This window comes from Nilaparvata lugens, unplaced genomic scaffold (assembly GCF_014356525.2).
Source record: "Nilaparvata lugens isolate BPH unplaced genomic scaffold, ASM1435652v1 scaffold7349, whole genome shotgun sequence".
Classification (NCBI taxonomy): Eukaryota; Metazoa; Arthropoda; class Insecta; order Hemiptera; family Delphacidae; genus Nilaparvata; species Nilaparvata lugens.
Genome location: NW_024093098.1, coordinates 1,864 through 12,743, shown reverse-complemented (window position 1 = coordinate 12,743; position 10,880 = coordinate 1,864). Strand labels below are relative to the sequence as shown.

General features: G+C 35.9%; 1 protein-coding gene across 1 annotated transcript; it reads right to left on the bottom strand.

The window, feature by feature from the left end:
• Positions 1-943: 943 nt before the first annotated feature.
• Positions 944-6,532, bottom strand: LOC120356634 (E3 ubiquitin-protein ligase HECTD1-like). Its single transcript, XM_039445590.1, has 3 exons — positions 6,411-6,532; positions 3,163-3,325; positions 944-1,249 (listed from the first exon to the last, which is right to left on the bottom strand). The coding sequence occupies exons 2-3, from the start codon at positions 3,315-3,317 to the stop codon at positions 1,093-1,095; spliced, it is 312 nt and encodes a 103-aa protein (XP_039301524.1). The 5' UTR covers positions 3,318-3,325; positions 6,411-6,532; the 3' UTR covers positions 944-1,092.
• Positions 6,533-10,880: the final 4,348 nt, after the last annotated feature.

The following is a 10,880-nucleotide window of genomic DNA, read 5'->3' as shown; positions in this document are numbered from 1 at the left end:
TATGTTAGGAAAATCCAGTCCGGTGATCCAGACTAAACGTCTGGCTAAAACGGATATGGCGAGCGAAGCGAGCCGGACGGCTACTAATATAATATTCCCAGGGATAGCTCTGATTGAAGTAGCAGTACCCAATCAATTTCCGCGATAAATGCATTTCAATCTTCAACTTGGTGCCCACCTAGCAAAAGTCGACTCAACTTAATGCCAACCTGACAAATTATTAATTTAGTTACCAGTTAACAACTATTTCGAAGAGGTACTCTCTCTAGATTATAGTTCTATATTAACATATGGTATGGACATTTTTCAATTATAATAAGAGAATACGAAGAATATACATGCTAAAAGAAGAACTTTAAACCTTAAAAACCACCCTAGAGTTGAAATATTGCCAAAAGATTCTTAGTGCGCTCAGGGCCAACGGAAATATCTACCAAATTTGAATGTTTTGGTCCGGTAGATTTGTAGTTCTGCGAGTGAGTGAGTGAGTCAGTCAGTCAGTCAGTCAGTGAGTGAGTGCCATTTCGATTCTATATATAATTATAGATTAGAGTCGGTTCATCACAAACAGGTACAGTACAGAACAAAACATGAAAACATATTATTGGTTTGAGATTGACTTGACGACCAATGTTGGGGATCAAATTTTAAAATAAGTTATATTTCAAACTTGTAATTGGGTTCCTGAATTATTCATCAATATTGTAATGAATGCTATTGGGCTTTGCCTGTGGGCACTCACCCATGCAACTTAACAAAAAGTTAAATAGAAAACTGAACAGGACATGGAAGAGAAGCGTGAGATAAAGGAACATATTATTAAACTTGAATTACAAATATTATTATAAATTTGTTATCTGTTATTTGATAAATATAGGCTAATGGAATATGGGCACATGCTGAGACAGAATTCAATGTAAATTGATAAATCAAGATATTATAAAAAAAAGATGTAGACTTTATATAGTAGCTTCAAGCTGAATTATTATTCCGACCAATTTAAAAGTAAAATAAACATTATTTCACCGATGAAATTCGATAGAATTAATCGAGAAAGTGAAATTGTATCAATAGATCGATAAATTAAATTGTTTAGTTGACACTCACCTCATTGTCTAGAACTGTAGCTATGACTTCAACTAGAGTTGTTCCTAGATTGAAAACTGCCGGCTCTGAGGTGCATTCCTCAACGAGTATTGATGGCTGAATGTAGTGCACCATTTTCTTAATGAGGCTGAGACTTGCTTTCCTGAAGAAAAAGAGGGAAAACGTCACAAATAGAATTAAATAAATCACTGTGTTGCGACACTATAAGTAGAAACAATATAGCTTTAAGACAGCATAGGTTGAAACTGTATGAGAAAATACCTTCTTACATTGGTTACAATATAAATTGCCTGCCGAGTTGAAATCTAAGTCAATAAGCATTTTCAAAAGTAATTTATACAGCTTCTTGCTGCAAGGCTTACTATGAAGTTATCGATTTCTGTGATAGCTAGTAGATATTGGCACTTACAAATTATTGACCGAGCGAAGTGAGGTCTAAGATTCAAGTCGACGGTTTGGCATTCTCTTAATGTTTAAATGTTCAAATGTTTATATGTTGCGCATTTACGGCGAAACGCGGTAATAGATTTTCATGAATTTGACAGGTATGTTCCTTTTTAATTGCGCGTCGACGTACATACAAGGTTTTTGGAAATTTTGCATTTCAAGGATAATATAGAAGGAAAAAGGAGCCTCCTTCATACGCCAATATTGGAGTAAAAATCAGACTATAGACAATCATCATAAATCAGCTGACAAGTGATTACACAGATGTGTGGAGAAGCCAGTCTATTGCTGTATTTCATAAGTCTATAGTTTCAATCAGTACTTGTGGATGGGAATACTGCGTGAGGTCTACTGTTCACAGAACTACCAGTATAAATTGCCTGCCGAGTTGAAATCTCTCAAAAAGTCTTTAAAAAGTAATTTATACAGCTTCTTGCTGCAAAGCTTACTAAAGAGTTATCGATTTCTGTGATAGCTAGTGGATATTGGCACTTACAAGTTGTATTTGAGAACTTACAAATTATTATATAAATACAATATTATAAGCGCATTAATTATATCGGTTGAATATTCTATAATTTCCATATTTCATTGTTGTATGGCTTCTTTCTGTAGCTTATTTAAATTAATCTCTATGAGGATGTTAAACTGTTATTGTATACATGTATGAAAAACTGTGTTGAATAATCTTATATCCATACTTTTTCGTCCTGCTAACAGTAGTGCATTTTTCACTTCATAAGTGTTTTAAAATTCAAGTTTCTAAAAAAATGATTATTTGATCGAGCACTACAATGGTGACATTCACTTCATCAGGATCTCTGTTAATCAAGAATCAACCCGTGAAAGCAGCTCTAGTACATCAAAGTTTCACTTCGTCACGATCCTGTTACTTTCAGAGAGTTCAGTGGATACAGTATCATATTAAATTCATTTCTAAAATTGTCAAGAAATTCTCAAAAAAATACCATTTAGAAGCTATATGGCTATATTACCATTTATGGCTTTATTGCCATTTAGAAGCAAAAACCTACCCCCACACTTTTCCCTATTTTAAGTGCCGGTTTCCGAGCTCGGGATTTAGCTAAGTTTTATTTAAACAGCTAGAGTCAGAAAATTGGCTTTCCAAAACGGGGCGTAGTCGCAGTCCACGTTTAAATGAAATTTCGAAAAACTAGAAAATTGAACACAAAATGAAATAAAGAAAAAATAGTGAAAAGTTTCACCTATTTTGAATTATTTAGGAAGGTTTCATTTCGTCAAGGAAAAACATTTCGAATTATAGAAATGAGAAAATAAAGATTATCATAAAAACTGTGACTACGCCCCGTTTCTTCAAATTATCAGTACGTTAGGTTTTTAGTTAAGCTTTCAGTTCGTCCAATTTCCAATTCAAGTTTTCAGATTGTCAACTACTCAGAGTTCAAGCTTTCAGTCCGTCAAATTTCAGTTACCCAAGTTTTTCTTTTTTTTGTGTTGTAGAGAGAAAAACCATATATTAATCGAACGCTTCGAGTTCTAGACTTGGTCGACGAACTTAGAGACTGCGATCTCGAGCCGGCAAACACACATTATCCGGCCAAGGTGCGACATTTACTATCTGCTTACCTGACAGAAGCGAGCATTGTCGATTGGAATGTATTGCAGAATACGGGCAGCAGTCGCCTGAGGTAAACTGGAGCCATCTCTGGATCTCCCTTCGGTTCCCACGACTCTTCCGGCTCTATTTGCTCACATTTCTTGTCTTTGTCAGCAGGTATCATCCATTCGCCTGAAGCAAAAGTTTCAAATTATAAACAAGCATCTCAATGTTTTTTCTGATTGTCAAATCTTTGTGAAAAAAATGAATTGAAAAAATGTCCAGTGCATTCTTTAATCATAGAATAAATTCAGAGCTAGTTACTATAAGATAGCTAGTAACCAGCCAGCAAGTTTTACCAGCCTCCTTCCGTACCCTCCCCCTGCCTGTATTCCTCAGACATTTAAGAAAATGGCTCATAGAAAATCCATTCTACTCTTTAGAGGAATTCAGGACAGTGGTAGGTAGAATAAATATTAATGTCAACTATTACATGAAATAGTTAATATTATAACGTAGCACTATTATGGGTGAACTATGAATGCTATTAATTGATATTGTTGTCTTTACTCATTTAAGGATTTTTTATTATGTATTTTGACCTACAGTAATTATTTTTATTATGTATCGTAATTTTATAGAATATTTTGTGACGTAGCCTTATGTACTACTGTATCGCCAGGCTAAATAATTGATTGATTAACCTACTTTTTGGACTAGTATATGCACCAAAATTAAGGAGAGAACTTTTTGGATACGCTTGTTGGTCCTCCCCCAATGATTTGTTTTCAAACAATTGTGCATCACAGAATCAATAGATTAAATTGAAGCAATAGGATTTACTCAGTCCTTTTTGAATATTAAAACTTTCTTTTCTTATCAGTTTTTTTAATATTTGGTTCAATTTTTTAATGATTTCTTAATAGTTAGTGTTAGTTTGGTATTCTATTCCAGAGAATCAAGTGCGAACTTGGTCGGTCAATAGACGAAAAAGTAATGCAAGTGTTCTAAAGTGAGGTCCAAGTTATAATGACAGTGGAGAGAGATAGGAGGAAAAATGTTGCCGATCATCCGATCAGCTGATACAGATGTAATATTAATTAGTGTTCATTCTCGTTTAAAAAAATCATTGATATTTTACTCGTAGTTCTGTGAACAGTAGACCTCGCGCAGTTATAACGACGTCCCAAACCATAAGCACATCCACATTGATACACTAGTAAAATTAAATAGTCGTAAGGCCCATTGACGGCTTAAATTATATATTCGGCGGTGGGACCTTCCCGCAAGGGACTCCCCAACAACAAAAGCCATACGAATTTACTTTTATTGATACACTAAATATTTATTTGATCAGATCATGCTTTCACAAGATTTAACTATCATATAACGCTTTCCGGAATTTAGCGCGAGAAAACCAGAAGACATCTAGGCGCCCAGACGAGCTGTTATAAGTCTTTGCATCCTATTTAATACTGTATAAAAATTGCATTCAATGAGGCATGCAATTTATAGTCTAGACAGCTGCTAATTGTTACCAATTACATTGAGATATTGCATTGCATGCGTCATGGCATGCATTTTATAGTCAACTCGACAGCTGATTTATGATGAATAATTCTATAGTCTGATTTTTACTCTAAAATTGGCGTATGAAGGAGGCTCCTTTTTCCTTTTATAGTATCCTTGAAATGCAAATTTCCAAAAACCTTGTATATACGTCGCGCGCAATTAAAATAGGCAAATTTCACCTGTCAAATTTTTTTACCTGTCAAATTTCATGAAAATCTATTACCGCGTTTCGCCGTAAATGCGCACATATAAACATTTATCATTCAAACATTAAGAGAAATGCCGAACCGTCGACTTGAATCTTAGACCTCACTTCGCTCGGTCATTACTGTTCATTCTCGTTTAAAATAATCAATGATATTTTATTAAGAAAGAAATTATATTTTTCAACAATTTCATAATGAATTTTCATAATTATTCATTGTTGATAACGATGTGGCAACATCGCAATGCGTGAAAGAGATAGCGCTATCCGCTTTTTTGAATGATAGACAAGAATAGCAATACCATTGCTTATCAAAAACTGCCATTATAGCGTGGACTATAGTATTCACAGGATGGAGCTACAGGTTTTAGCTTACGTTTACGTTACGTTTCAGTTTGGTTTTAGTTTCTGTAGGCCTTTTTAAGGTCTTAGTCTTTAGTATTCTATTAATTAAGTTTGTAGCGTGAATGTTGATGTTGTGGAACTTTTCCATAATTGAATAGACTTAAAATGTTGTCAAAAATCCACTTAAATTTTATTTAGTATTCTATTCAATGAAGGAAGAGTAATCCAAGTGTTCTAGTTAACATAATGACTAGCATGGTTTACAGTTTACATTTACGTTAGTTTACAGTTACTTTTACTATAAAGGTTTCAGATTACTTTTCGTTTACGTTAGGTTCCAGTTTAGTTTAGTATAGGTTCTAGTTTTCGTTTTTATAGGGTTTCAAAGGTTCTATTTTTGTATTCTATTCCAACCTTTTCCAGAGAGTCAGGTACGAATTTAGGCAGTCAATGGAGGAAAAGTAATCAAAATGTTCTATAGTGGGATCCATGTTATAATGACAGTGGATTGAGATGGGAAAACAGCGTTGCGATTCTCTGCCTTGATTATCTTTCTACATTGTCAAAAACAGATTTGCCATCGTTGCGGAGCAAGAAAAGGATAGTACTACCTGCTTTGTCGAATGATAGACAAGGATAGCAACACCAAAGTTGATCAAATACTGTCATTATAACATGGACCTCACTATAGTAACCCGAGGGACTATCCCGTGTTATCGGATGGGCACGTTAAACTGTCGGTCCCGGCTGAAGTATGACAGTCTTAAGGCCCATTGACGGCTTAAATTATATATTCAGGCGGTGGGACCTTCCCGCAAGGGACTCCCCACCAACAAAAGCATACGAATTTACTTTTACCCGAGGACTCTAGGATAGGAGCGACAGGTTTTAGTTTTTTTTTTCTGGTTACGTTCTAGGCTACTTCAGTTTTTTAAGGTCCTAGTTCTGACTTTTGAAGGTTTAGTTCTTTATTCTATTCCAGAGAGTGAGTGAGACATTAGGCAGTAAGTGAAGGAAAAAGTATAGTGTTCTAAAAATAGTGTTCTAAAGTGTTCTTTTTTAGTGAAATTTGACAATATCTTTGTTTTCTTATTATGGAGAGATTTCACAACTCACAATCAATTTACTAATTTTATTAATAGTGGTCTATTTCACCTGGAGACTGCAGGATGGAAGCGACTTCACGATGGCCCTCGTCGACGCGTCCCTGGCCTTGTCTAGCGGCGTCTTTCCGTCCTCGTCACGCAGATCCGGTTGCGCCGTGACGCAACAGCACTTTGGCGCTGGCCGGGCGGCCGAAGCGGCGGCATAGTGGAGCGACGACGAACGCTGGCCTAAAGCACACAGTCAGTCAAGTGTAAGTACAAATAAATAAATAAACTCTATTGCTATCAATTCATAAAACACAGACAACGTCAAGATCATACAGCTAATAATACAACACATAAACAATTCAGAGTTGAAAATGATATTTAATGTCAATTATATTCTTTATTTATTCCTTCATTCTTTATTTAGGGCCTGTACACATGACGACGTTTGTCGCCTGGTTGTCAAGCGCGCGTTTGACACATACATAGAAACAATGGGATCGTACACATGCTGTCGCGCGCTTTTACGCGGCGCTTGTAGTTTCCACATCAAACACCGCGTTTTTCGCGCGCTTCGAGTTACTATACTGGGCATTGGAACGTACACATGCACTCAGTCGAACGCTCGCTTTTGCAGTGAATAGGTGATCTGAGCCCTGATAAGTGATCTTGGTTGCGTTTTGTTAGATCTTGCTTTGTGTTTTTGTGTGTACAATGGATGCGGAAGCGTCTGGCACAGAATTATTCACGATGAAGTAGACAAAAGAAGATTCATCGGTACATATGGAGTGTCAAGATTATAAAATAGTTTTAAAAAAAATGCTAGGCAGGAGATTGTGGATATTTTCGCACAAGAAAACATGACAAAGGAGCAGAAGACAGTTTGAGGTAAATAATACAAAGCATAAGTAACATTATATTAATATCATTAATATAGACCTACATTTATTCAAATATTGTAACATACTGATTAGGCTAGCCCTACGTGGATTTAGCATGTGAGCATGGTTGCCAAGTGACTGTTTTAGCAACGAACGTTTACAAGTAAATAACTAGTTTTTGAAGAGTTGTATTTTTATTTTTATCTTGTTCATAGATGTAAACTTTTAATGAATAACATGTAAATTACAAAAGCACATTTACAACAATACAGGCAACTGCTGGATACCTGCTGTCATGAAAACGTCGACAAAGCGCGCGGTCAACGCCCTCATGTTTACGGTATCACAATTTCCAACGCGCGACAAACGCGGCGTTTACCAAGCGACAAACGTCGACATGTGTACAGGCCCTTATTCATACAATAAGTAAATCATCAAAATGATAGGGGAGAAAAATAAGGTAGCCTTGTGCTATTCCTCTCCCAAATTTAGATATTCAAAATGTTATGTCAATGACATTCCAAGTATTATCAAATGCAACAATCCATCAAAATTTATCATCGATTATTGGTTGACTCTGCCGTCAAAGTTCTTTAAAACAAACTAACTAATTGAAAATGAATGTGTAGTTTGTTTAGTTCATTTTTTGTCACAGAAAGCTGTATATCGAGCGTAGCTCGCACAGCATGTCACACGACACAATTTTATATGTTACATTCAAAAGAAACACTGTTTTAAGAGCCCACTCTAGCCAACACTCCCTCAACAGAACACCTCAAAACAGTCAGCAAGTGAGTAAAGACTAGCCTTAGACACGCCGAAAAGTAGACCCACGCTAATCCACGAAAAGCAACCCACGCCGTGGAATGTTTTGTAAACCATGGCTAGGCTTCTCCAGACATCTGTGCAATGATAATAATACATGCAATGAATAATCCACTTGTCAGCTGATTGATTATAAATAATTCTATAGCAATGGTCAACAAAACGTCCCACGGCTTGGGTTGCTTTTCGTGGATTGGCGTGGGTCTAAATGAGCAATTTCTCAACTTTCCTAGCACATGTATCATATGGATTCGATTTATAAATGCTGAAAAACAGAACATAGTAATAACGCAGAAATAGTACAAAATAATGTGCAAAGTTGAATAAAAAAACAGACCAATAAATGAGACTAATCACAATCCGCCTAACCCATCAGGGCCGAGCTCAATTCGTTATTGATTCATACAATAATATACATCATCAAAATGATAGGGAGGAAAATATAAGGTAGCCTTGTGCTTTTCCTCTTCCAAATTTAGATAAGGTTACACCATAAAGAAACGATAGCATAGATATCCCATGGTATAGGGCGTCTATGTCACAAGTTTTACTGTTATCCCAAGCCGATAGTTCACATAGTTCTTTTCTATGCAGCTGTGTGACGCTGGTAGTCTCTCAAATTGTGCCGTTCATACACTATCACCCCACAAAACAGTAAAAATTGACAATAATTACTATCGATTATTGTCAATTTTTACTGTTTTGTTGGGGTGATAGTGTATGAACGGCACAATTTGAGAGACTACCAGCGTCACACAGCTGCATAGAAAAGAACTATGTGAACTATCGGCTTGGAATAACAGTAAAACTTGTGACATAGACGCCCTATACCATGGGATATCTATGCTATCGTTTCTTTATGGTGTAACCTTATCTAAATTTGGAAGAGGAAAAGCACAAGGTTACCTTATATTTTCCTTCCCTATCATTTTGATGATGTATACTTATTGTATGAATCAATAACGAATTGAGCTCGGCCCTGGTGGGTTAGGCGGATTGTGATTACTCTCATTTATTGATCTGTTTTTTTTTATTCAACTTTGCACATTATTTTCTATTATTTCTGCGTTTGTACTATGTTCTGTTTTTCAGCATTTATAAATCGAATCCATATGATACATGTGCTAGGAAAGTTGAGAAATTGCTCATTTAGACCCACGCCAATCCACGAAAAGCAACCCAAGCCGTGGGACGTTTTGTTGACCATTGCTATAGAATTATTTATAATCAATCAGCTGACAAGTGGATTATTCATTGCACAGATGTCTGGAAAAGCCTAGCCATGGTTTCAAAACATTCCACGGCGTGGGTTGCTTTTCGTGGATTAGCGTGGGTCTACTTTTCGGCGTGTCTAAGGCTAGTCTTTACTCACTTGCTGACTGTTTTGAGGTGCTCTGTTGAGGGAGTGTTGGCTAGACAGTGGGCTTTTAAAACAGTGTTTCTTTTGAATGTAACATATAAAATTGTGTCGTGTGACATGCTGTGCGAGCTACGCTCGATTATACAGCTTTCTGTGACAAAAAATGAACTAAACCAAACTACACATTCATTTTCAATTTGTTTGTTTGAAGAACGTTGACGTTAGAGTCAACCTATAATCGATGACAAATTTTGTATTTGATTATTACTTGGAATGTTATTGACATATCATTTTAAATATCTAAATTTGTGAGAGGAATAGCACAAGGCTACCTTATTTTTTCTCCCCTATCATTTTGATGATGATGCACTTATTGTATGAACTAGCCGTCAGGCTCGCTCCGCTCGCAATATCCGTCTAGCCAGAGGGCAGGGGGCGGAGCCCTCTGGCTAGACGGATATTGCGAGCGGAGCGAGCCTGACGGCTAGTTCATACAATAAGTGCATCATCATCAAAATGATAGGGGAGAAAAAATAAGGTAGTTTAGGGCACAAAAGAGAATAATTCGAATTATATTTAGAAAGCCACCGAGGTCCTCATGCCGTTCCCTCTTCAGATCAGCGGCAATAATGACTGTCCCTGATATTATAATAAATATATATATATATATTATATATAGATATATAATATATATATATGTATGTATGTATGTATATATATATATATTACGTATCTATCTTTGCCTTCAAATACAAGACAATTGGACACAGGGTCAAAATCCATAGTCATAACACAAGATCCAGAGGTGCGGTGAGAATTGAGCCACACAGAACGACCTTTTACAAATCCAGCTCACAGCATATGGGTAAGAAAGTATTCAATTCGTTGCCGAACCACTTGAAAGAGGCTCAAACACTGTCAGTTTTCAGGACAGACTGAAAATCCGGTTGATAGCCCAGTGTCCCTATAGTTGGCAATCCCTAATAAACTGGTTAGAGAAAAACAAAATAAGACTGAAAAAATGTATTTAGAATCTATCGTGTTACTTTCGAGTGCATGTTAATGTTTCCAGATTTTATTGTTTCTATATAAGTATGAGTTGTAACTGACATATTATTTATAAGTTTTCAAAATTATATTTTCACAATTTTAAAATTATCTAGTCTTACTTTATAAATGAATGTTAAAATTTGAATGTACGTGACTATTGTCTATGCACCATTGTTTGCCATGACAAGTAATAAATTGAATTGAATTGAATGAATACGTGGGATGCGTGGCTATCCATGAAATTTACTATCTACCAATAATACTTTCGAGTACTTTGGTACTATGATTTGTACTAAGTACAATAGTACTAAGTATTATACTAAGTACTAAATACTATTTAGTACTAAGTACTATTTCGTACTAAGTACAATAGTACTCATACTGACCTCAGTATCAATAGCTCTATAAGCGCATCAGT

Excerpts from the sequence above, each read along its gene's own strand:
- LOC120356634 (XM_039445590.1), bottom strand. The coding sequence starts at position 3,317 with ATGATACCTGCTGACAAAGACAAGAAATGTGAGCAAATAGAGCCGGAA. Across the intron at positions 1,250-3,162 it reads ACAATGCTCGCTTCTGTCAG|GAAAGCAAGTCTCAGCCTCA; the intron begins GTAAGCAGATAG and ends CTTTTTCTTCAG.